We start from the raw sequence: 27,905 nt of genomic DNA, 5'->3' as shown, positions 1-27,905 counted from the left end.
CAGCACTTCACTGTCCCCAACCCTTACTCTACTATCCCTCCCCCTCTCCACCCCGCCTCCTCCTCCCACCTACCACTCCCACCATGCACGCTGCTGCTCGCAGTGTAGCTTCAGCTGCCAGAGACTGCAGTTATGTGTGTGTAAGTTGCTTGTGTGTGTGTGTGTGTGTGTGTGTGTGTGTGTGTGAGAGAGAGAGAGAGAGAGAGAGAGAGAGAGAGAGAGAGAGAGAGAGAGCTATTTTTCACAAAGGCCTTTTTGGCCAAAAGTTTAATTGTGAGAATCTTTTGTTGTGCCTATCTGTGACTCTGCATCTCCACTATATGGTGAGTAGCAACTTACCTTTCATAAAAGGCATGTATGTGTTTTATATACATATTACATGTAGTGGTAGAAAAGTTACAGTTCTCACTGCAAACATGCCTTTGTTTTACATTTTGGACAAGAGGACTGCAAGTTAATGATGAACATTACAGTGATGCATATTTGCAAATCATACCCATAATAACCAGTAGAAAAAACTAAAGAATATGTAAAGGAAGTCACACAAGTCCTGAAGCAGCTATTACCATACATCAATGGAAACTTAATATATTAATAATTCTTATTACTCCAAACGTTCTCAACTGGGGAGAGATCCAGCAACTTTGCTGGCCAAGGTAGGGTTTGGGAAACACGAAGACAAGCAGTAGACACTCTCACCATGTATTTGTGGGCATTATCTTGCTGAAATGTAAGCCCAGGATGGCTTGCCATGAAGGGCAACAAAACGGGCATAGAATATCACTGACAAACTGCTGTGCTGTAAGGGTGTTGCATATGATAACCAAAGGGTTCCTGCTATGAAAAGAAACAGCAGCCCAGAGTCCTAGTTGTCAGGCGGTATGGTGAGTGACAATCTGGGGCACCTCTTCTTCAGCATAGAATCTTATTGACTGGAACAGAATTGTCTTCAGTTACTAGCCCCGCTTTGAACTGAGTCTCGATGACCAGTGAAGACATGTCTGGAGATGCCCCAGACTGTGGTGGGATAGCAACCTGACTGTTGTCCACCATACAGTCCAACAAACAGGAGTGATGGTTTTGGTTGCCATTGTACTTCACAGCAGGACCCCTTTGGTTGCCACCCACAGCATCCTTACAGCAAAGTGGTATGTCAATGATATTCTATACCCCACTTTGTTGCCTTTCACAGCAAGCCAACCTGGGCTTACACTTCAGCACAACAGTGTTGCCCGCCTGCACGTGGCGAGAGTTTCTACTGCTTGCCTGCTTGCTTGCAGTAAGGTCGCAAGATCTCTCCCCAATTGAGGACGTTTGAAGCATTATGGGCAGGACCCTCTAACCATCTCAGGATTTTGATGATTTAATGTGCCAATTGGACAGAATTTGGCACCAACAACTCAATCAATCAATGCCAAGCTGAATAACTGCTTGCATATGGGAGAGAGGTGGACTTGTTAAACTTGTGAAGTTCTTTCTCCTGAATAAATCATCCAATTTTTTTTGAAACTGAAGTCATCTGTTTGTCAGTATATGTACATCACATCTACCAATTTACATCTCATTCAGCTAATTCGTTTGTGATGTGTTAAGTTTTTTATCTCAGAGTGTATTAAAAAAGGGCAGAGTAACATATTGGATAAATGCAGGAAAAAAGTTTAAAGTACTTTCAAACAATATAACTATCAGTTTTAAGGGGCATTTACTCTCATATCTGTGTGTGCTTTTTACAGCAAGCGACATGGAAAGTAACTACTTGCTGATGACATATGGTGCCACTCAGACAGAAAAACCAAAATCTCTATGACATAATGGGCTTTGAAAATGAGTGGGTTGCACATCTGAAGATAAAAGGCTGCTGACTGCCAATGAAAGATGTGCAGGTAAAATCCCTCAGCCCACATTTAAGAGTGTGTAGGTTCATTACAAATAACATTTCAGATAAAAAGAGAATAGAAGCTTTTGATGTGTGATGCTACAGTAGAATGCTGAAGATTAGATGGGTAGATCGCATAACTAATACAGAGGTACTGAACAGAATTAAGCAGAAAATAAATTTGATGCACAACTCGACTAAAAGAAGGAGTTGGTTGATATGACACATTCAGAGACATCAAGGGATCACTACCTTAGTATTGGATGGAATTGTGGGGGATCAAAATTAAGGAGGGACACCAACAGATGAACACAGAAAGCACATTCAAGAGGATGTCAGTTGCAGTAGTTATTCAGACATGATGAGACTTGCACAGGATAGAGTAGCATGGAGAGCTGCATCAGTCTTTGGAATACAGACTACACCAACATGTTCACTACAGTCAAAAAATTTTCAGTTGTAGCTGAGAAGATGGCCAATTACAGGCATCTGGCAGATGAGGTACAAGTCATGTGGATACAGAATCTCTGCAGATCATCCTAGTGGTAGAATAAAATGCCAGCATTGTCCCAAAGTAAATTGTGAAGAACCTACAGAATGTGTACCTGCACCCCTCACTCTGTTGGTAACAGCATAATGTAGTTGTGCTGACAACCTGCAGAATAATTGCAGAATAATCTGTCACATTCATGAACAACACCATTAATTTACTAGTAAGAGTATTTCTAGCTGTTATCATTACATCAATACAATGTAAAAATTAGTGAGGTAATAAATAACCATACAACTTACGTGTATGCTCTAAGAAGAGAATCCCTCACTGTTGGTCTCTCTTCTAACATTCGTTTGAGGCCCTCCTGAAGTTCTGTTGCTTTTTGACACAAGGCTGCTTTCCATCTTGCCAGTTCCTCTACCATAAGACTTTCAAAAAGATTACCCAAGTTAAAACACATTCTTAAAGTAACACAGAGATAGTACTCCTTAATGAATATAGACTTAGAACCTACAAGTACTCCATGCTTTCCAAAACAGCTTGCACTTCATATTACACTGCACAATCCCAAACACAGCAAGAATAATCTCCACAGTAGAGATTTTTGGGCAGAGAAAATTAAAAATGTCTTAATGTTCGTAACTTGTCACTTTGATTACAGATTTTTAAACAATGAACTTTCATTCATGAGATATTGAATTAGACAATGTACTTGAGTAGCTTGCAGTCACACTCCCCACCGTACCACCCCACCTTGGCATTTGGGATGGACTGTGGCAGTGCCTCTGTGAAACATTAAAAGTTTTGGTTAGCCTTCCTTATATATCATGTTGAACTGCCACAAAACAACTCCTGTATGCCAATTTAGGAGCTTGGTAGTTACAAGGCATGTTCAGAAAGTAAGTGTATTCTGACCATAACAGGCTGTGTGTGAGCATGCGTGTGTTTTTTAAAGGGTTGGTAGTGCTGAGTGGCAGAGGGTCCCCTGACTTGAGCAAACATCACAGGAATACGGTAGTCTGTAAGTTCACAATGTAATGTCTGGTTGTTGAAAGATTTCGGAAAGAAATTCCACCATGTGTTGTGCCCCACTTCTTACTCAGGGAAGGAATAATTATTATTTTAATTTTTTCACAAATCAGTGTGGTTTATGTTAAAGATGTTATAAACAGAATGAGTGTGTTTAAGTGATGTGGGGAGTTTAGTGAAGGCAAACAAATGTTCATAACGAACAGAGGAGTGGAAGATCTTCCCTTCTGACTGACGAGTTGGTGCAAAGAAATTGAGGAAACTGTTCATGAAGGCTGCTGAATGATAGTGGATGGAATTTCTGAGATGTTTCCATAAGTCTCCAGAAATTTCTTATATGAGACACTCACAGTAATGCTGAGATACGTAAAACGGTGTCCACAATGAGTCCCAAAACAGCTGTCAGAGCAGTACAAGAAAAATCAGGTCGATAATGCCTGTAAGTTTCTTGTGCAACTTTAATTGGATGGTGAAGATTTACTGAGCTCTATTATGACTGGAGATGGAAAGTAGGTGCCTCATTACAGGCCTGAGACAAAAAGACAGTTGTCACAGTGGCTTCACACCAATTCCCCATTTGTCAAAAAATTCAAAACCACAATTTCGGGCAAAAAATTACGGGTTCACTGTTTTGGGACCGAAAACGGATTATTTTGGTTGAATTTCTGCCTCAGAGGGAGACCATTGATGTGCAACAATAATAAGAGACATAAAAAAATTCAAAAGGAACATTCAAAACAACAGGAGGGGAATACTGACGAGAGGAGTGTGTTTGCTCCACAACAATGCCCATCTCCACACAGTTGTAGCCAAAAAGGCACTCTTGGACTCAGATCATTTTTTCACCCCCCTGAAGGCGCACGAGTGGAATTCAGTTTTTAATGGATGAGCAGGTGAGGTGCCATGGCTCACAACATACACAAAACAGGATGGAGATTATGGGGAAAAATAGTCCACAAGTGTATCAACAATATCCTCACAATTTTTTTCAAACACACTTTTTCTAAAAATATATAAAAATCTACTACTTTTACTGTTTGGAAATGCCTTTGTACCTAGTTTCATGTTCGGTAGACCATATTCACAATAAATGTAAAATGTGTTGGACACAAAATTGCAGAGACAATTTGTATATACTTGCACACACATACACATATATAAATAATACAGATACAAACATCAATATATGGCAACATGCTGACCATTTACAAGTTTGGACATTTAAAAGTTTATAAGGGAGAGATTATTTTTATTCAACATTTCCTCAGTAGTAGTTAAGAAGAAACAACTTTAATCTACATTTTAAAACATTTCTGCTGTCTCGAAGTTCTTAAATAATATTCCCAAGTAATAAACCAAGTACCCCACTCCTTTCTTTGCCGTAATTAGAGTCATTAGTGGGAAGTGTAGTTCAATTATCCTCCTGGCATTGTATTACTCTCACACTGCAACAGAGTATTAGCGACAAACGTCATGAGAAATAAATGTACTGTGAGGTTGTGGTTAATATTTCCAACTGTTAAAAAAGATGCCTGCAAAATTTAGATTTATGAACTCCACATATAATTCTAATTACTTTATTTTATTTAATGAGTATTTGCTGCTTTAGTGAGCAGTTGCGCCAGCATGTTGTCATACAGGGCACGATGAGTGCATGAAAAAATGTAAAATATGTTAACTTCCAGATTTTTATGCCTCTCCTCCTCCTCCTCCTGCTGCTGCTGCTTTTACAGCTTCATTGCACCACTTCAGCCAATCATTTCCTAGTCACCTTCAATAAGTTTTCTTTCCGAATTGTGCAGTACCTTTGCACACCTTGCGATCTTTTTTGTTGTTCCTCATATTTAAATACTCTTTTTCTTTCATCTGCCTATTTCTGGTTTAAATCTTATTTTTATATTTTTCAGTTTCTTTATATATTTTATTCTGTTTTGCAAATTGTCCAGGGTTAATCCTAGCTTTTTCATATCCTCCCAGATTTCATTTATCAATCCTACTTGTTGCTTTATGTTTCAAAGCTTCTCTATAATTTACTATAACTCTCTAAGTTACCATGAAAATACCTTCACTTCCATGTGTCACCTCTGATTGGGCCACCATCTTGTAATGTTTTAATTCAGTCTTGATAGATGAACATTTTTATTGTATGTACACACTGTTAATTTTAGGTGTTTTATCATTTTATTAGTTCTTTCTTGCCGTGCTAGTTTCTCATCCAACTTTTATGTTATAACTTCTCCTACATATACAAACTGTTTCACTACTATTACTTTTCTGTTATGTGGTTGATTACTAGTGGCGACTGCTAGCATTATTTCAGTCTTTTCGAATGATATCTACAGTTCTACTTTCTGTGCTCTATTTTGTACGCTTGTTATTTGCTTTCTGGCTTCTTGAATGTTATTAGGTAGTAATATTAAGCCATTTATGAATCCCAAGCAATTTAAGTTTATTTAATCTTTTTTGATTCCATTTCTCATGTTTTAAGGACTTTCCTTGTACCATTCCCGCATCATGTACTCCACACCACAGTGGAAGAGTAATAGCAATAAACAATCTCCTTGTCTTAACCCCTTTTAACTTGAAAATGACTCAGATACTTCTCTCTGAACTTTACTTCAGATTTGATGTTTGTTAGAGTCAATTTTATCATTTTCATTAATTTGGGATGGAGTCTGAAATTCATCAGTATCTATATCGCTGAAGATTTGTGGATACAATCTTAAGTTCTTTTTTGACGTATACCAAGGTTATGACATGCTGTTTTTGTCTACTAATTTCAAAGTGATTATCTCGTCTGATTTTCTCCCCTTGTGTTGAGCTCTTTCAAAGCTTCATAAACTTCATGGATTTTGGGTGTGTTTATATTACCTGCAGGTGTATATGTTTTTATTTGAAGCAGTTCTGAGGGAATTACAATTTAGTAATTTGTTAAATATTTCTGCCGAAATTTCTTTATTTTCTTCCACTCCTATGGGCCACATTATTATTATTATTATCTTTTTTTTTCCTCAGACTTAAGTCTGGTTAAAAATGGAACGTGACGCGGACCTCGGTCAAGCGTGACTTCCTTGTAACTGTATGGTATATGTTATATTGCATTTAGGAACTTTCGGGTCATTGAACATGTATCAATAATTACAGATTTTTGTAGTTGTATATATATGTTTGGATGTAGCTGTATTGCATTGATGTACTGGTGGATATTGTGAGGTATGACTCCTGTAGTTGAAAATATAATTGGTATAATGTTGACTTTATCCTGATGCCACATGTCCTTGACTTCCTCAGCCAGTTGGATGTATTTTTCAATTTTTTCTCCTGTTTTCTTCTGTATATTTGTTGTGTTGGGTATGGATATTTCAATTAGTTGTGTTAATTTCTTCTTTTTATTGGTGAGTATGATGTCAGGTTTGTTATGTGGTGTTGTTTTATCTGTTATAATCGTTCTGTTCCAGTATAATTTGTATTCATCATTCTCCAGTACATTTTGTGGTGTGTACTTGTATGTGGGAACGTGTTGTTTTATTAGTTTATGTTTTATGGCAAGTTGTTGATGTATTATTTTTGCTACATTGTCATGTCTTCTGGGGTATTCTGTATTTGCTAGTATTGTACATCCGCTTGTGATGTGATCTACTGTTTCTATTTGTTGTTTGCAAAGTCTGCATTTATCTGTTGTGGTATTGGGATCTTTAATAATATGCTTGCTGTAATATCTGGTGTTTATTGTTTGATCCTGTATTGCAATCATGAATCCTTCCGTCTCACTGTATATATTGCCTTTTCTTAGCCATGTGTTGGATGCGTCTTGATCTATGTGTGGCTGTGTTAGATGATATGGGTGCTTGCCATGTAGTGTTTTCTTTTTCCAATTTACTTTCTTTGTATCTGTTGATGTTATGTGATCTAAAGGGTTGTAGAAGTGGTTATGAAATTGCAATGGTGTAGCTGATGTATTTATATGAGTGATTGCTTTGTGTATTTTGCTAGTTTCTGCTCGTTCTAGAAAGAATTTTCTTAAATTGTCTACCTGTCCATAATGTAGGTTTTTTATATCTATAAATCCCCTTCCACCTTCCTTTCTGCTTAATGTGAATCTTTCTGTTGCTGAATGTATGTGATGTATTCTATATTTGTGGCATTGTGATCGTGTAAGTGTACTGAGTGCTTCTAGGTCTGTGTCACTCCATTTCACTACTCCAAATGAGTAGGTCAATACTGGTATAGCATAAGTATTTATAGTTTTTGTCTTGTTTCTTGCTGTCAATTCTGTTTTCAGTATTTTTGTTAGTCTTTGTCTATATTTTTCTTTTAGTTCTTCTTTAATATTTGTATTATCTATTCCTATTTTTTGTCTGTATCCTAGATATTTATAGGTATCTGTTTTTTCCATCGCTTCTATGCAGTCGCTGTGGTTATCCAATATGTAATCTTCTTGTTTAGTGTGTTTTCCCTTGACTATGCTATTTTTCTTACATTTGTCTGTTCCAAAAGCCATATTTATATCATTGCTGAATACTTCTGTTATCTTTAGTAATTGGTTGAGTTGTTGATTTGTTGCTGCCAGTAGTTTTAGATCATCCATGTATAGCAAATGTGTGATTTTGTGTGGGTATGTTCCAGTAATATTGTATCCATAATTTGTATTATTTAGCATGTTGGATAGTGGGTTCAGAGCAAGACAGAACCAGAAAGGACTTAATGAGTCTCCTTGGTATATTCCACGCTTAATCTGTATTGGCTGTGATGTGATGTTATCTGAATTTGTTTGGATATTAAGTGTGGTTTTCCAGTTTTTCATTACTATGTTAAGAAACTGTATCAATTTAGGATCTACTTTGTATATTTCCAATATCTGTAGTAACCATGAGTGGGGTACTCTATCAAAGGCTTTTTGGTAATCAATGTATGCGTAGTGTAGGGACCTTTGTTTAGTTTTAGCTTGATATGTCACCTCTGCATCTATTATCAGTTGCTCTTTACATCCTCGTGCTCCTTTGCAGCAGCCTTTTTGTTCTTCATTTATAATTTTGTTCTGTGTTGTATGTGTCATTAGTTTCTGTGTGATGACTGAAGTTAATATTTTGTATATTGTTGGTAGGCATGTTATGGGGCGATATTTAGCTGGGTTTGCTGTGTCTGCTTGATCTTTAGGTTTCAGATAAGTTATTCCTTGTGTAAGCGTATCAGGGACTGTGTATGGGTCTGCAATGTAACTGTTAAATAATTTAGTTAGATGTGAATGCGTTGAGGTGAACTTCTTTAGCCAGTAATTTGCTATTTTATCATTTCCAGGGGCTTTCCAATTGTGTGTAGAATTAATTGCTCGGGTGACTTCATGTTGCAAAATTATCACTTCAGGCATTTGTGGTATCATCTTGTATGTGTCTGTTTCTGCTTGTATCCACCGTGCATGCCTGTTATGTTGCTCCAGAAGTGTTCCATGTCTGTTATGTTTGGTGGATTGTCTATTTTAATGTGTGTGTTATCTATTGTCTGGTAAAATCTCTTTTGGTTTGTGTTGAATGTTTGGTTTTGTTTCCTTCTATTTTCACTTTTTTTGTATCTTCTAAGTCGTTTGGCCAATGCTTGCAATTTCTGCTTTTTTTCATCTAATTGCTCTATTGCTTCTTGTTGTGAGATTTTACCTAACCTTTTTCGTTTTTTGTCTGATATTTCATTTCTTATAAATTGTGTTAGCTGTCAGATGTCTTTTCTCAGTTTTTCTATTCTGATCTGTAGCCTGTGTTGCCATGCTGGTTTTGTGGGTTTCTTATGTGTGTTGGTTTGTTCTGATCTCTGCCTAGTGTGTATATTTAGTGTAGTGAGTGCTCCTATATAAACCAGTAGTTGTAACTCTTCCATAGTTGTGTTTTCATTTATTTTGTTGTGTATGATTGTGTTGATAGTCTTTATTGTTGTTTCGACTTGTGGGTTATTTGGCAGTCTATGCAAGAATGGTCTAATGTCTGTATTTGTGTCTTTGTATTCTATATATGTCAGCTGAAATTTATCTTCTATATCTAACATGTGTGTCACTTCGTGTTCTATTTGTGCTTGTTCTGGTGGCTGTCTTAAGATTTCATTTTCCTCTGATTGTTTAATTGATACGTGTTGGTCTTTGTTTGTTTGCTCTGGGATGTTTGAGTCCATTACTGTATTTTCTTCTTCTACTGATTGCACATTATTTTGTTCCAGTATTTGTTGTACTTGTTGTTTGATGTTTTCTAATTCTGACTGGGGTATCCTGTTATTTTTTATTATCACTCGGATCTGATCAGCTAGTCGTTGTTCTGTTAAAAATTTTAATTCTGGGTATCTGGTAATAAATGTTGTGTATACTTGTGATCTGTATCCAGTTGTGTTGGTTCCTAGGTTTGTTGCTTGGTAATAACAGAACATGAGGTGTCGATTAACTTCATCTGACCATCTCATCCTCTGTCTTTGTTTTCCTTCTAGGGTGGTTGCAGGAAGCATATCCTGCAAAACACCTCTATTTGGATTTAAATCATTTTCCAGTTGGCTAGCAGTGTTGTTACCATTGTGGGCGGGCATAGGGTTCAAGCGTCGTCCCCGACCATGACGGCACTTGTCCGAGGCTTCTTTAGTTCTGTCCTGAACCAAGTAATCACACTAAAAGGGGGGTTAGCCCTATTAGTGGTTTGTTCTTTTCGTCGCCTTTTACGACTGGCAGAACATACCGGAGGCCTATTCTTTTCCTGGGCCTCCACGGGGTTTATTATTATTATTATTATTATTATTATTATTATTATTATTATTATCCTTTAACATTATTATTATTATTATTATTATTATTATTATTATTATTATTATCCTTTAACATTAATGTCAGAGAGTCATATGTTTGTAGTTATCTACCAAATATTTTGTGGTAATCGCCTGAGTTTGTTTTCTCACTTTTTGTTTCTATCATTAGAAGTATACCTTTTTGATATTAGGATTTAATCCTTCCTTTTTTGTTGTCTCCCTTTTTAAGGACCACCAGCAACATAGTGGAATCATACAGTGGACATTGGTGGTTACTTAACAGCAAATGTCAAGCCATAACATGTTTATTCTTTGTTTTCTTGATGGAGAGTGTTCCATTTTTTATGCTTGACTTCACTTGTCTTTGCAACTTTATTAGAGTTTGATAACCTGAAGTTTTATCTGTAGTTAAGTTAATACAAGAGCTGCATAGTCAAAGCGGTGCTCCCGAAAACTAATGGTAAACAAGAAGTAGTGTGCATAGGCGATCAAGATTAGCGAGTCCAGAGGCTTTTGGAAGATCAAGAAGATACAATTAGCAAGCCTCCAAGAAGTCCCCAAGAACAACTTGAGTTAGGGAGACAAACTACTCCAATGACAAGCATGCACACATCAGAAGACAACAGTAGTACAATGAAAAACAGGTAACAAACGTATGGACACTACAGTTTATATCAGAAAAACCTGAACTCTTGTTCATGATCATCAAACAAATTTTCACCTAGAATGAGATCATTTACAGACACACGCAGTTCACAATGGCAGTAAATGTGCTTGATGCCAGAGCAGCAGCAATGGGAAAGGAGGTGATACTCCAACCTCCAACAGAATGACCATATACAACATCAAAAAACTTCTCAATGAGCAGACTGCGCAAACCACTGAGTCAACACATGTTGGAAGTGCTCATGGAGAAGCATATAGGTAATTGGACACCTTCAGAATATTAGAGTCATCTTTGAGGGATCATCAACAAAGTGGAGTTGCCAGATGCGACACATGAGCCAGCCAGGCCCAGTTGTCAGGCATGGTAAAAGTAGTGGATGTAACCTGCAGGAACGATGACATCCATACTGAGTTGGACAGTTCATGTGCAACATGCATGGAAATAATTACGGAGGGAGATACATCACAAGTGGTGGCATGAATACAGAAAATTCAACAAACAGATGTCACTAAATGACTGCTAGAGCTCACACAGCAAGTGACATCGTTACAATTGTATGTATCACAACTGTTGAAAAATGAGAATAGCATTCAAGAATTACGGAAAGAGTAATGAGGCAAACCATGGCTGTCAACAAGAATAAAAGTGTTGGTACAACCAGTATTCCGAGGACAGAGCTTGGAGATGTTGGTTGGTTGGTTGGTTTGTTTGTGGGATTGAAGCGACCAGACTGCTATGGCCATCGGTCCCTTTTACCAAAATATTTAAACACCCACACAGAAGAAAACGCACAATGGAGATAACAAGAGACGACACAGGACAAGAAAGACTCAGACAGAGACCAGACAAAAGGAATTATAATCACACAGAGTGTGACAGGGGTTGGCCGACCATCAATACAAAAAAGGAAAAGCCAACCACCCAGAAACACACTAAAAACCTCAGTCAAAAATCGTAGGCCACAGACCAGACTCAATACAAAAAAAAAACAACAAACACTTGGATTAACTGATAAAAGCCCCCTGCCCGAATAAAACGCAAAACTAAGCCTGCCATAGCAGCGTCATCTGTTAAAAGGGCAGGAAGCGTATCAAGCAGCACAAACGTCTGCCTGAGCAGAGATAAAAGGGGACACTCCAACAAAATGTGGACCACCGTCAAAGCTGACCCGCAGCGACATAGAGGTGGGTCCTCATGGCGCAGTAAATGGCTGTGTGTCAAGCAGGTGTGGCCAATGCGGAGCCGACAAAGGACAACTGAGTCCCTTCGAGGGGCTCGCATGGAGGACCGCCACACATAAACTTTGCGGCATAAGACAACTCGCAAATCAGTCTCCGTGAGCCCGATGTCCAGAGGTGGTTTACTGGTGCCCTGTTTGGCCGGGCGGTCAACATGTTCATTGCCCGGTATCCCAACAGGGCCTGGGGTCCACACAAAGACCACAGAACGGCCTCAACAGGCAAGAATATGGACGGACTCCTGGATAGCCATCACCAGGCGAGAGCGAGGGAAACACTGGTCGATAGCTCTTAAACTGCTAGTCGCTACAGATAATGAAGGACTCACCTGAGCAGGAGCGGATATACTCCAGGGCATGAAAGATGGTGACCAGCTCAGCAGTGAAAACACTGCAGCCAGTCGGCAATGAGTGTTGTTCGTAATGGTCCCCTAGTGTGAGAGCATAACCGACACAACCAGCAACCATCAAACCGTCAGTGTAAACAATGCCAGAGACCTGATATGTGGCAAGGATGGAAAGAAAGTGGCAATGGAAGGCCTCAGGAGGGACTGAGTCCTTCGGGCCCTGTGCCAATTCCAGCCGAAGGCATGGGCGGGGCACACACCACGGGGGTGTACGCAGAGGGGCCCGGAAAGGAGAGTAAGAGGGAAAACCCCAAGCCCGGAGAGAAGCTCTCTGACGCGCACCGCGACCATACAACCCGACCGGGGCCGACATTCTGGGAGATGGACAACCGACTAAGGGAACAGGAGACGATAAGTAGGATGCCTGGGCAAGCTACAAACGTGAGTAGCATAAGTGGCCAGTAAACGTTGTCACCGTAGCCGCACTGGAGGGACACCAGCCTCCACAAGTATGCTGTTCAGAGGACTGGTCCGGAAAGCTCCAGTGGAAAGTCGGATCCCGCTGTGAAGGATGGGGTCCAGCACTCGCAACACAGAAGGGGATGCTCAACCATAAGCCACACTCCCATAATCCAGACGTGACTGAATTAACGTCTGGTAGAGCCGTAAGAGGGTAGATCGGTCGGCTCCCCATCTGGTGTGGTTCAAGCAACGCAGAGTATTAAGATACCGCCAACACATCTGTTTAAGCTGCCGAATATGAGGGAGCCGAGTCAACTGGGCATAAAAAACCACATCCAAAAACCGATGTGTCTACACCACAGCAAAGAGGTTCGCTGTCAAAATAAAGCCGCGGCACAGGGTGAACAGTGCGTCGCCGGCAGAAATGCATAACGCCAGTCTTGGCAGCCAAAAAATGGAAGCCATGCGCTACAGCCCAAGATTGCACCTTGCAGATAGCGCCTTGCAGCTGAAATTCAGCAGCTGTAATGCCAATGGAGCTATAGTAGAGGCAGAAGTCGTCACCATACAAGGATGCTGAGACAGACGTTCCCACCGCCGCAGCGAGCCCATTAATTGCAATTAAAAACAGGTAGACACTGAAGACAGTTCCCTATGGTACCCCGTTCTCCTGAACTCGGGGGGGAACTATGGGAAGCCGCAACTTGCACGTGGAAGGTACGATGTGACAGAAAATTTCGCATGAAAATCGACAGCGGACCCTGAAGACCCCAACCATGAAGCATAGAGAGGATGTGATGTCGCCATGTCGTATCGTATGCCTTCCGCATGCCAAAAAAGACAGCGACATGGTGCTGACGGCGAGCAAAGGCCATACGGATGGCAGACTCCAGGCTCACCAGATTATTGGCAGCAGAGCAGCCCTTACGGAACCCACCCTGAGATGGAGCCAGAAGGTCCCGAGACTCGAGTACCCAACTCAACCACCAGCTCACCATGCATCCGAGCAGCTTGCTCAGAACGTTGGTGAGGCTAATGGGGCGGTAGCTGTCCACCTCCAGTGGGTTCTTGCCAGGTTTCAAAACGGGGATTACGGTGCTTTCCTGCCATTGCGAAGGGAACTCACCCCCAACCCAGATACGGTTGGAAAGGTCTAGGAGGCATCGCTGGCAGTCCACCGAGAGGTGTTTGAGCATCTGACAGTGGATGCGATCTGGCCCGGGAGCCATATCAGGGCAAACGGCTAGGGTACTTTTGAATTCCCACTCACTGAATGGAACATTGTAGGATTCAGGGTGGCACATGTGAAATGAAAGGCTCCGACGTTCCAACCACTCTTTAATGGAGTGGAAGGCCAGTGGGTAATTCGCAGAAGAGGAACTCTGAGCAAAATGCTCTGCTAAGTGGTTGGCAATTGTGTTGGGGTCAGTACAAACTGCTCCATTCAGTAGAAGTGCAGGGACACTGACAGGGGTCCGATAGCCATAGAGGCGCCTAATCTTGGCCCAAACCTGCAATGGAGAGGTACGGGGGCCAATGGTGGAGTCATACCGTTCCCAGCACACCTGCTTGTGTTGGCGAATGAGGCGGCGGGCCCGCGCACGGAGCTGTTGAAAGGCGATGAGGTGTTCTAATGAGGGATGCCGCTTGTGACACTGGAGCACCCGCCTGCAATCTTTAATCACCTCAGCGATCGCAGGCGACCAGCAAAGCACAGTCCTCCACCGAGGGGACCCAGAAGAACAGGGAATGGCAGATTCTGTGGCACTAACGATGCCGGTGGTGACTGAGTGAACCACTGCATCAATGACGTCATTGGAAAGAGGCTCAATAGTGGCAACGGAGGAGAACAAGTTCCAGTCAGCCTTATTCATAGCCCATCTGCAGGAGCGCCTAGAAAAGTGACGCTGTGGCAGTGACAGAAAGATCGGAAAGTGGTCACTACAGCACAAGTTGTCATGCACTCCCCACTGGACAGACGGTAAGAGGCTAGGGCTGCAGGTCAAAAGGTCGATAGCTGAGTACGTGCCATGCACCACACTGAAATGTGTGAAGGCACCATCATTTAAAAGGAAAAGGTCGAGCTGTGCCAATACATGCTCAACGGTGGTGCCTCGGCCTGTTGCCACTGATCCACCCCACAGAGGGTTATGGGCACTGAGGTTTCCCAGTAACAGAAAAGGAGGCAGCAATTGGGCTATCAGCGCAGCCAGGACATGCTGCGAGACATCACCATCCGGTGGAAGATACAGACTGCAGACAGTAACAGCCTGTGGCGTCCACACCCAAATAGCGACAGCCTCTAAAGGTGTATGTAGAGGGACAGATTCGTTGTGAAGGGAGTGAAGGACTTAGATGCAGATGCCACCAGATAACCTTCATAAGCTGCCCGGTTCCTATAACAACCCTGATAGCCACGGAGGGTGGGGGTTTGCATTGCTGGAAACCAAGTTTCTTGAAGAGCAATGCAGAGGAAAGGGTGAAGGCTGAGAAGTTGTCGGTTGGTGGAACAAACTGCTGCAGTTCCATCGGAGGATGATATTGTCCATGGCTGAGAAAGGCATGAAGGGACTGGGGAGGCAGATTACACCGCTGGGTCACCTACTGCCACCGATTGAGTACCTGTGCAAGTGCTATCCATTGTGTCTGAGGGACCGGCGAGATTGAGGTCTTCAGCGGATGCCAGGATCTCCACCTCATCCTCAGACGCAGAGCTCAAAGGTTGTGGTGGGGTGGGTGCCACTGCATGTTCCTTGGCCTTAGAGGTATTTCTCTTGGACTTCTCTCGCTGCTCCTTGGATTTCACTGGCTGGGAGGGCTTCATCGATTCAGTCTCCGGGACGGAGGAGGATCACGAAGCCCTACGACCAGCTGCTTGTGGGCACTTATGCGACTTTCGGGCATCATCCTTCCCGCTTGTGGAAACCTGGAAAGGGAGGGACCCAAGGGACCCCTTGTGAGCAAGAAAAGCCGAAGAAGTTGGATGCTTCTGCGGCTTAGAAGCGGGGACGGACGTCCCCGATGGGAGGGGGGGTGTTGCTCTCGAGGTAGATGGCGCAGGAGCAACAGTGTGGGTAGTGCCCCCTACGGGCAAGAGGGCATGTGGAGTTGTACAGCTCGGCGATCTGGTTGGAATTCGCTGAACTGATAGGGCTAGCACAGTTGTTGTAGCAACGGCATATGAAGATGTCATATGTAGTCGGTCAAATTTCCTCTTAGCCTCAGTATAGGTCAGTCGGTCCAGGGTCTTATATGCCATGATTTTTTGCTCTTTCTGCAAGATCCTGCAGTCTGGCGAGCAAGGTGAATGATGCTCTCCACAGTTGACACAGATTGGAGGCAGGGCACATGGAGTATTGGGATGTGATGGGCGTCTGCAATCTCGACATGTGAGGCTGGAAGTACAGCGGGAAAACATATGGCCAAACTTCCAGCACTTAAAGCATCGCATCAGGGGCGGGATATAGGGCTTGACATCACATCGGTAGACAATAACCTTGACCTTCTCTGGTAATGTATCACCCTCGAAGGCCAAGATGACGGCACCGGTAGCAACCTGACAATCCTTTGGACCCCGATGAACGTGCCGGACGAAATAAACACTTTGACACTCTAAATTGGCTCGCAGCATGTCATCAGACTGTGAAAGTATGTCCCTATGGGAAATAATACCCTGGACCATATTTAAACTCTTACGGGGAGTGATGGTAATGGGATCATCCCCCAATTTGTCACAAGCAAGTAACCGTCGTGACTGGGCAGAGGAAGCCGTTTTTATCAAGACTGACCCAGAGCGCATTCTGGACAAACCCTCCACCTCCACAAACTTGTCCTCTAAATGCTCTACGAAGAACTGAGGCTTTGTGGACATGAATGACTCCCCATCAGCTCTCATACAAACTAGGAACCGGGGCGAATAACTATCACTGCCATCCTGAGACTTACGCTCCTCCCATGGTGTGGCCAGGGAGGGGAACATTTTGGGATCGTATTTCTGAGCATTAAATTGAGCCCGAGAACGCTTAGAGACTGCTGGCAGCTGACCACCAGCGAGAGAAGATGTACCACGCTTCATTGCGGGTCGTCTGCCCTGCCCTGATGCCACCCACTCCGACCAAGGGACCTCCCCACGGGCGCCACCCAGCCACAGCAATGGCCACCTGGCAGGATGGCCATTGTTGGGGGTCCCGATGCCCCAGGGAAATAGGCATCTACTCCTTGGCATACGTTGGGAGTTAACGGCGCAGGCATCAGCAGAGCGATCCCTGTTTTGTCAGGGGGCTACAACCAACAGGGTACATGGCAGCCCCACCACAACGGACTGGCTACCGTGCTGGATATTAGGTAACAAGTAGTCCATGTTTGTTGTCAGTGCAGAAAGCAGCACTGCACATTGCAGAGGCAGAACATGCACGCAGGAACGTATCCATACGCAAGAGATGGAGAGCGGGCAGAACTGCAATGCAACGATGAACAAGCTGGCGAAAGGTCTCAACGCACAATGTACACAATGCACCAAGTAAGGCGCCCTTCCCCAATCGGCTCGCTCTTCGGAAGAATTTTGAGATATGGAGGTCAAACCCAACAGGGGACCACCACATAAAGGCCAAAACGTTTGAGGCTCCTTTTAGACGCCTCTTACGACAGACAGGAATACTGCGGGCCTATTCTTACCCCGAATCCCGCTGGGGGGAGCTTGGAGATGTTCAAAGCCATGCAGGTATCCAAACTGCTGCAGCAGCCAGCAGTATGTACGGTGGGCTGCGACATTTGAGAATAGCACCTACAACAGAGAGGTGGGGCCAATGTGGATTACAGAAGGGCAAGTAATGTCAAAAATTTTCTTTATAAATGATAGAGCGCAGCAATCAGTTGTCTTGAGTATTCAAATAACTGTGACTGATGCCCAAACAACAGGGAACTGACGTGCACAGAGTTTAAAAAGTAGCGCATTGATAATGGCTAGGCACTAGTCAAAAATCTGGATTTGCGTAATAAAACGTGCAAAAAATTCTTACTGCTTCCAGAAGGTTGTATGTCAGGGATATTAAATCAAACTGCTGTTACCTAGTGGATTCAGATGTCACTGTACCACCTTTTTCAGACTATAAGGACACAAACGACATCACATTAAAGCAATTAACACCAGCAAATAAACTGGCTATAATTACTCAATGGATGTGCAAGTTAAAGGTGGATTTAGAGTTTGAGCAAAGCAGCTGCTGGACTTTCATTCTGACGGAGGTTTCAGAAGCAATATTATGTGCAGATTTTCTTTATCACATGAAAATCACAACAGACATAAATAACACACATTTCAAAAGAAATTACAAGACAGTAACTGATATATTGGGGCAAGACAATTACCTCACAGACAAACATAAATACAGAGCAGTGTCACATGTCGAAAAGACCAACAATGTGATAAGCAAGCCCAAAGTGATTCACAAGACCATGCATTACATTTACAGCATACTTAGTCAACCAGTTTATCAACAGCCTCACAGTTTAGCACCTGATGATTTAATAGCAGCGAGAGCAGAATTTGAGGAATTACTGATGGTAGGTGTGATACATAGATTAGATAGCCCATTGGCATCACCTGTAAGTGTGGTGAAGAAAAAAAAGACAGGTCATGTAGGCCATGTGGAGATTTTCACAGTTTGAATGCATGTACCATACCACACCATTACCCAATATATAACATTCGTGGTTTCACAAACGAGTTAGCAGGGGTGAAGATATTTGACCTCAATGGCTGTCAAAAAGCTAATCATCAGATACTGGTAGTTGACGAGGATGTATCTAGGATGGCAGTTACAATGCTACTTGGTTTATTCAAGTATGTCTGAATGCCTTTTGGGTAGAAAAATACAGCACAAACTGGGAATGATTCACAGATGAAGCACAAAGAGTTTGTTTTGCCTATCTTGACAACATACTGGTGTCACTGACATCAGAAGAACTGCATGAGAAGCAACTGTCTTATATGTTTGAATGTATCAAGTATGGCACAGTAGTCAACGATGCAAAGTGTGAAATACAAATACAGTAAGTGACATTTTTGGGTAATGAAGTTTCAGCAGATGGAATACACAGCTCAGAGATAAGATAGCAATCGACCAGACCCTCAACCAGCAACTTTGAAGACTTATGGGTGCAGTCAATTTCAATCGACAGCATCTGCCAAAAGCAGTGGAGGGAAGGGCAACGTTAACAGATGTTCCTGCAGGAAAACACGTGAATAGCAAGTTTCTATTACAATGGAATGCGGGCATGGACACCACATTTCAAAATATAAAAACAAACTTACAAAAAGCCGTACTAATAGCTCACACGGTACTGCAGGCACCTCTATCAGTAGTTGTAGACACCAGCCAGCAAGCATTGGGAGTAACATTAGCTCAATGCATAAACAGGCAATGACAGCCTTCAGTCTTTTTTTTTTTTATATTATTATAAACTTACAGTTCTGCTTATGATGTGGAGCACTTATGAAATGGAACTGTTGGCAATCTATGAAGCGATCAGGTACTTCCGCCAGTATGTAGAGGCAAGAGCATTTACTGTTTACTGTGTACACTGACCATAAGATGCATTCATTAAATTGAGAGATGACTGTTCTCTGTGCCAGTTTTGGCAACTGCAATATATTAATCAGTTCACAACAAATAGTTCACAACAGATGTTAGAGACAGAAAAGGAGCTGAAAACGCAATTGTGGATTTCCTGTCAAGGGTTGAGAAAATTTCACAGGCTACTGGTTACGAACAATTGGCAGCACCGCAAACACACGAGACACAGTGACAAGATTATCAGCAAGATGTGATGAAATTAGGAGGCAAAAATGTTAAAATATAGTGTAACGTAACAGAGGATAGACCTAGGCCTTCCCTTCTGATGGAGTTATGGAAGGTTTTTTTGGCAATATTCACTGGTTGAGTCATCCACGTATCAGATAAAGCTTATGATAGTGCATTTCATATGGCCAGGCATAAAAAATTATTGCCGCAGTTGGGTAAATGTATGTATGCCATGCCAAAGTAGTAAGACTGGATGATATGTACACAAAAGTATCAGAGTGTTTCTGCCAATTACAAAGAAATTCTCACAAGTGCACTTTGGTATTTTGGGCCCATTATCATCTTCCGAAGGGTACGAATACTTACTGATGACAGAAGATTGTTATACAAGATGGGTGGAAGTATCACCACTGTCAGATTCCATCAGGAGTTGTGTGCATCACAACTCCCACATCAGTGTTAATAACAAAAGGAGGGTCACCATTGGTCATTGAAGTAGAAATCCGTATTTCTGTCGCAAACTGATATCAATCACTTTGTGACCATCATCAGTGCTAGTATTAAAGCCTTGTGGACTCAAATGCAAGCAGTAAAACTGCAATATCTGCACATATCAATGAAAAGTACTTATCAGGCTGAAGGTACAAATGCAACTGGACAGTGCGGAAATGCCCAGCTGCATTTGTACCTTTAGCCTGACAAGTACTCTTCATTGATGAGGTTTTACTGTTTGTATGAGTCCAAAGCGCTTTAATACTAGCACTGATGATGATCACAAAGTGATTGAAATTGATTTGCAAGAAAAATAAAGATTACTACTTCAACAATCACTGCTGACCTTTCTTTTGAGAGTACTTTTGTTGTCATGGATTGTGCATTTCACATGTCCACTGCATGTGACAACCAATCAAGTGTGACAATTTGAATTGATTTTGTTTCTAGAATTGACCATACTACGAAGAATTTGAATTGTACTATCGCGTATCACCCAGCGAGCAACAGCACAGTTGATACTAAAGGCAGCCTTGATACCGTATACCGAAAGACTGCTGGACTTCGGTGTTGCCATTAGTGCTGCTGGGCCTCAGAGCCACATGTAAGCCAGAACTATGCACCTCCATCGCTGAACTGGTTTATGGAGAGACCCTAAGATTACCAGCAGAGTTCTTCACAGAACCACAGAATGAGATCGTAGGTGACATGCCTTATGTATTGCAGCAGGTGCGTAATCACATGGCGAAGCTACACCTGACATCAGATTCCCGACACAAATATACCATTTGCTAATAGGGGGCTAAGAAATTGCCTATAGGTCTGGTTGCTAAAAGGTGCCTTACAATTGCCGCTTTAGCCACCATATACTGGACCATTTAAAGTTTTGGCAAAAGACAAACATACACTTCAAATAGACCATGATGCAAAGTGACCAACTATCTCCATTGAGAAAGTTACACCTGCACACATATTGCCGCCTGAAGATAACACACAACGGGAACAAGCTGAAGAAACTCAAGAAGAGGTGACAGCCCCAGGAAGGAGCACAGTAAGCCCCACACAGAGGTTCATCACAAAAGAGAGGACATCATTCTCACAGAAGCACTCTCGGGCAAGCAAGATGGGAGCACAAAGGGTGGGGGGACTGTGTAGGAACCACCAGCAACATAGTGGAAGCATACAGTGGACACTGGTGGTTACCCTGTGACAAATATCAAGCCGTAATATGTTTATTCATTGTTTTCTTTGTGGAGAGAATTCCATTTGTTTAAACTTGACTTCTCTTGTCTTTATTATTTGATCTGCAAAATAAAGAGTTAGATCAACCCAAAGTTTTACCTGTAGTTAAGTTAATATCGGATCCACTTAGGTTAAACTATGTTTTTTGAGTTCTGCTACTTGTTCAGTTCTTTGTTTCAGTTGGGGAACTATTTCCTCTAGATCAGCTATTATTTTTACATTCCTTGTTTGTTCTTCCTACAAAAGCACTGTAGATTCATCATTTAGAAAATCTACTGTATGGTTTTCTACAATTTAAGTATTCATCAATATGCACACCCAAGGACTTATAACTTCCTGTGCTGTTTATTATTTCTTAATGGTAAACTAAACTCATAGCAATTAGAATTATATATTAATACCCTCACCTGCTGACGGGCATTGACGTGTATCAACGGGGACATGTGAAAATGTGTGCCCCGACCGGGACTCGAACCCGGTATCTCCTGCTTACATGGCAGATGCTCTATCCATCCGAGCTACCGAGGGCACAGAGGATAGTGCGACTGCAGGGACTATCTTGCGCACACCTCCCGCGAGACCCACATTCCCATCTTATATGTCCACACACTACATTCGTAGCGTCCCTACCCAACACACTCATTACTCGTGGAAAACATTCTTACCAAGTCCCGTAAGAGCTCGGGTAATAAGTGTGCATCTGCACAGAAGAAGGAGGTCATGGCCAGTATTGCCAGAACTACATACTTATATGGATATGGTGTCTGTTCTTTGGGACATGACTACAGTAATCAGGTTCAAACAAATTTAGATTGCAGTAATTATTCACAGGTGATGGGGCTCACACAGGATAGACTAGAAGGGACGGCTGCATCAAATCAGTCTTCATACTCATGACCGTAACAACAATGCATAACCTTTTGAGCACTGAGAAAACAGCCTGACTTTTTATGTGGAAAATAAATAAAAGGTCATTCAGCTTAACTGAGGTGAACACTCATGGCTTACTAATGCTGGGATCTAGGTATAAAGATGAGTCATATGTAAGAGATGGAAAGACAGGTCATATGGTTGCGGCATTGTCTATCGGCGCGAAACCAGTGGTACTCGGGGTCACCAATGTGGGTTTTCGGCTATAGCGACTGACCGCGCACAGACCTATTACGATCAGGCACTTTTATTAAGGGTCATGTAATTACACAAAACACAAGAAAAAACACTACAGAAAATCACAACACGCACATTGTAACCCATGTCCACAAGACCGAACCAACTAACAATGAGTCCCCTAAGACTGTTTACTCCGCACTTCATAGGTGACCATTACTGGCGGTCGATGGTTGCCACAAAACCAATAAAATAATGTGTTACAAAAATAAAAAGGATGATGATGACGATGATGATGATGATGACAATGACGATGATGACGACGACGACGACGACGATGACGATGCCTTAATTCCAACACAAAGTAGGTCGCATTATGTAGCAAAGACAAAGTTGACACCTAGATATTGTTTCAAGGATATTCTTTTTAAGAAAACTGTAACAATGTCTACTTATCTGTATCAGCAACTGAAACCTTGCTTTATATGCATATTATGCGATTTATGATAAGCAAAATAAACATTTGAAGCACGTACCTACTGGCCAGGAACTTGCTGCGCCACACTTCACACTGCCCTGCCAACCAATCTGTCTGCTCTTGGTGTGTAGACAAACGCTGTGCTGAATTCAGTAAGGCCCTTGCTAGTTGTAGCTTGTCTTCAGTGAGTAAGTGGACCCTCATTTCAATGTCTTCCCCTACAGCTGCAACCAGTAATGTCTTCAGCTCAGCATTTACCTATAAAACACATTCTTTTATTTTTCAGATAAACAGAGATCACGTGTTCTTGTAACTAAAGAAAAAAGTTTACAGTATTTTAATGTGCTACTCACAATTTAGTAAGGATAATTTCAGTGTTGTTCCCGTTCAAATATAGAAAATAAATTGTCACATACACTCCACTTTATTACTTCTGTTTGGTTATTTTAATGGCATGCTACTGCACTGAAATATGAGGATTTCAATGTGTACCAAGACTGCAGAGAAAAAAAAAAAAAAAAGAAAAAAAAAAGAAAAGAAGGAAGAAGAAGAAGAAGAAGAAGAAGAAGAAGAATTGTATAATATTATTTTTTTGATCTGATAATATTTTGTAACCAGGCTTGGTATGTGATCACTGTATAAAGTAGATGGCCAAATATTACCATCTGAGAACCCTGTACAAAACTTTAAAAATAATGATGAAAAAATCTGACTTATTAGATCACAGTTGCGAAAGCATTGGGGCTATGAATATTTTACATTAATATTCTTTTGAAACATGAAAACTGGCGATTCTTGGGAAACCTTTTACATAATTCTTGTGTTGTTGAAAATTCGTCATTGTAGCTTAATCATGTAATTTTTAATGCATACAAATATTTTACTTATAATCATTCAGTCATATTCTCATTTGGTAGCAGACCATGGTCTCTGCACACAATACTGAATTTTTGTGGCAATACAATGTGACAGTTGCAAACACTTGCAACAATAATTCAATGTTATATAACACCATAATAATCAACTATGGTGAATTAAAAGCAAAAGCTGACTGGTAAGAAAAAAATGGAAAACCTGGTGAATAATTATAAACACTTTTAGATGTTGCTTTGAGATGATGTGAACATAACTGTTAATGATATTTGGGAAAACTGCTTAAAATCTACAGTGTTCACACAACAGAATACAATGGAAATGGAAATGCCATGTGGCTAGGGCCTCCCGTCGGGTAGACAGTTCACCTGGTGCAAGACTTTCAAGTTGACGCCACTTCAGGGACTTGCGTGTCGATGGGGATGAAATGAAGATAAGGACAACACAATACCCAGTCCCTGAGTGGAGAAAATCTCTGACCCAGCTGGGAATCGAACCCAGGCCGTTAGGTATGACATTCCGTCACGCTGACCACTCAGCTACCAGGGGCGGACACAGAATACAATGATTCCTTTTCACATATTTTTCATAATCTCAAGTGGAAAGCACCTTGTGGAGTGTAAGGAAACCTAGCCAAGTTCAGTGTGATACAAATCAAGTTTTCTTTGTTAAATAAGCCAATTGATGATGGTACCCATCGCATGCAATAATTGCAAACTATGATGTAAGAGTTTGACTACATTACAGGGGATAAATTATGTAATGTCCACATTATTCATGAATAACACATCAAAATAATACAGTTAAGTGTACAGCCCCTTAGTATCAATTTTCTATACTATGTGCATACCCATTTTCCTGCCCCTGGCCCATAAATTTGAATATTGCTAGTGATCTGAGTTATTTTTAAAAGTTCCAGAGATATGGTGCAGCGGCATGGATCCACAGGCGCAAACCAAGTAAAACTGAGCAACAGACTGCCAAGACGTGGTTTCTATCCACTGCCAGTCAACCTGGTAGAGGCCTTGCTCTATTCCATGCAGTTATGTCCTAATATTATTCCTCTATTGAACTGTAATTACTGTATCAAATGAACTGGACTGTATTTCTCAGAAGGGAGGATGTAGCACATTGTCTTGAAAGGAAGTCAAGAACAGTTATAGAAGTAACTTCAGGTATGCTCCAGAGAAGTGTGTTGGGACTCTTGCTGTTTATATAGTATATTAATGACAAGCCAGATCATATTTATAGTAAACGCAGAATTTTTGCAGATGATGCAGTTATCTATAATGAAGTATTATATGTAAAAAGCAGCAGATATTGATTCAGATCTTAATAAGATTTATAAGTGGTGCAGAGATCGCAGACTTTCTTTAAGTGTTCAGAAATGTAAAGCTGTGCATTTCACATTCACTTCTGTGAGTCACAACTGGAGAAAGTCAACTCAAGCAAATACCTAGGTGCAATAATTTGTGGGGTATATGAAATGGTGAAATGAAATGTATAGCCTCAGTTATAGGTAGAGCAAGTGGTGGTACGCCCCAGTTCATTAGTAGGATACTGGGAAAATGCATTCCGTCTACAAAGGAGTTTTCTTGCAAGATAGCTATGCGACCCATCCAAAAACATTGCTCAATTGTGTGAGACCCATAAAAAATTTGATTAACAGGTAATGTTAAATGTGTGTAATGAAGATTAAGCATGATCTGGTACTGGTTTGTTTGAGCCATGGGTGAATGTCATAGAAATTCTGAAAGTTCTAAATTGGAATATACTTTATGTGAGACTCCAACTATCCTGCAAAAGCTTACTTCAAAAAAGATTGTTGTTACCTCAGATATAAATGAAGCAGATAGGGCTACAAAAAACGATTTGAAGTAGTTGATTTAGAACAGACTAGTCAACATGATTGTGTTAACCAAGGTGTAGACACTGAAAACATTTAAGCAACCATTTGTAAGGCACTGAATAAAAGAGAAATTTTAAAGTGAGGAATGAAGATAAATCCACACTTGTGATGGAGGAAACTTGAACAAACAATTATCATCATGCTAGTTCATTATAAACCAAGGAATAACTAAATAAAAGGCAGCTCAATCAGAATATACTGTAGCTCAAAAACGTATTTGGAAGGAAAACAAACAAAGCATCATGCACGTAAGTAGCTCCTGGCCAAAGATATTTCTGCTCAGAGTAAATTTAAAAAATAGTAATAAAATGTATAGGAAAAGAGATATCATGGAAGTGGACTGAAAAACTTGAAAACAAACAGGCTCTCTGGAAACACAATCTGTGTGATTAATCAGGAAACATGTTTATTGTAAGCACTGATGCATTTTTTGATATGTCATATGAGAATCTATTTCTGGTTGGTGGCACAAGAGTACATACAACAATTTGGAATAAATTACATCTACATATTTAGTCCTGTAGCAAGTATGAAACAATGAGAGCTCTTTTGGTTGTTGTAATTCAACATGATTGCTGCATAAAACAATTTGATGTTAAGGTTGCATTTCTCAACAGTATTCTGAAGGACACAATTTAAATATTTGTAATGATGGTCCTGGTGTGGATATTAATATTTGAAGATGAAGTGACCTTCCTTTCCTTTTCAACATTCCCCTGCCTGTCCCCCTCTTTCTTCCCCAAGGAAGAAACTAATAATTCCAAAAGCCAGGTTAGTATGTCATCTTTAATATGTATTTATAGGCAGTACTGAATACCATCAAATGCTCCTGTACAAAATGTATGGAATAACTAAAGACTACCAACTTACAAGAGTTATTCAAGATCTCTGTCACAATAGAAGATTTTTTGTAGAATTTGAAAATCAGGACAGTCAATGGAGGGTCAAAAAGAATGTGTTACCACAAGGCAGTATTTTGGTTCTCATGTTATTTAATTTTTATACCAACAATCAAACCCCTGCCTAAAAACATACCAAGTTTCATCTATGCTGACGATCTTTCCCTGTCTTCCCTGAGTGATACCTTTGAACAGGTGGAACTAAATCTTAATGCTGCTTTGGTTGGTTTGTTTGTTTAAAGGAGGGCGGGAAGTGACCAAACTGCGGGGTCATTGGTCCCTTGTTCCCTGTAAAATAATTACACAAGGGAAAGAAGAAAAGAAAGGAGACGTACAGCACAATAACAGGAAAATGGAAGAACCAGAAGAATGACAGACAGACAACCAACACTACTATGGACATAACAGGAAAAGAAAACCACAGAGAGAAGCAAGAAACAGGTGGAAAGGATAAAAACAAGTTAGCAGATGACCATGGCTGGCCGACCATGAAAATAAAAAAGAATAAAACATCCAGCCTAAAAGTATTAGAGTGGAGAACACAAAGGACATGCACAAAAACTTATGTAGAATGATCAAACCCACCATCACTTATAAAACGAAAAACTAAATTAGCCAATGAGGCATTGTCAGCTAAAATTAATGCCAACAAGTCCAGTAATGGAAGAGTCCATCACAGGGCAGCCAAAAGAGGACAGCTCAATACGATATGGGCCACTGTCAGTTGGGTACTGCACCGACACTGAGGTGGATCATCACAGCGCAGGAGGTACCCATGTGTCACCCAAGTGTGGCCAATACGGAGTCAACAGAGTTCTTGCGAGAGGCCCGCGTTGAATTCTTCCACACATTCATAGTCTCCTTAATGGCACGCAGTTTGTTGTGCGTACTGAGGTTATGCCATTCCGTCTCCCAAAGCCGCTAAACCTTGCGGCATAGTACTGAACGCAGGTCAATTGCAGAGAAACCGATGTCCATAAGTGGTTTCCGCATAGCCTGTTTGGCCAGCCTGTCAGCAAGTTCATTGCCTTGGGATTCCGACATGACCTGAGATCCAGACAAATGGTTCAAATGGCTCTGAGCACTATGGGACTTAACTTCTGAGGTCATCAGTCCCCTAGAACTTAGAATTACTTAAACCTAACTAACCTAAGGACATCACACACATCCATGCCCGAGGCAGGATTCGAACCTGCGACTGTAGCGGTCGCGCGGTTCCA

General features: G+C 41.3%; 1 protein-coding gene across 1 annotated transcript in view; it reads right to left on the bottom strand.

Moving 5' to 3' along the window:
* Positions 1-27,905, bottom strand: part of LOC126162472 (golgin-45) — a 53,085-nt gene that overhangs the window by 6,869 nt on the left and 18,311 nt on the right. The window contains exons 3-4 of the mRNA XM_049919006.1: positions 23,063-23,262; positions 2,669-2,797 (exon numbers count right to left, since the gene is read on the bottom strand). Of these exons, the coding sequence (XP_049774963.1) occupies positions 2,669-2,797; positions 23,063-23,262 (329 nt within the window). The remainder of the gene's footprint in view (positions 1-2,668; positions 2,798-23,062; positions 23,263-27,905) is intronic.

This window comes from Schistocerca cancellata, chromosome 2 (assembly GCF_023864275.1).
Source record: "Schistocerca cancellata isolate TAMUIC-IGC-003103 chromosome 2, iqSchCanc2.1, whole genome shotgun sequence".
In the NCBI taxonomy this organism is placed as follows: Eukaryota; Metazoa; Arthropoda; class Insecta; order Orthoptera; family Acrididae; genus Schistocerca; species Schistocerca cancellata.
This window is presented reverse-complemented; position numbering and strand designations above follow the sequence as displayed.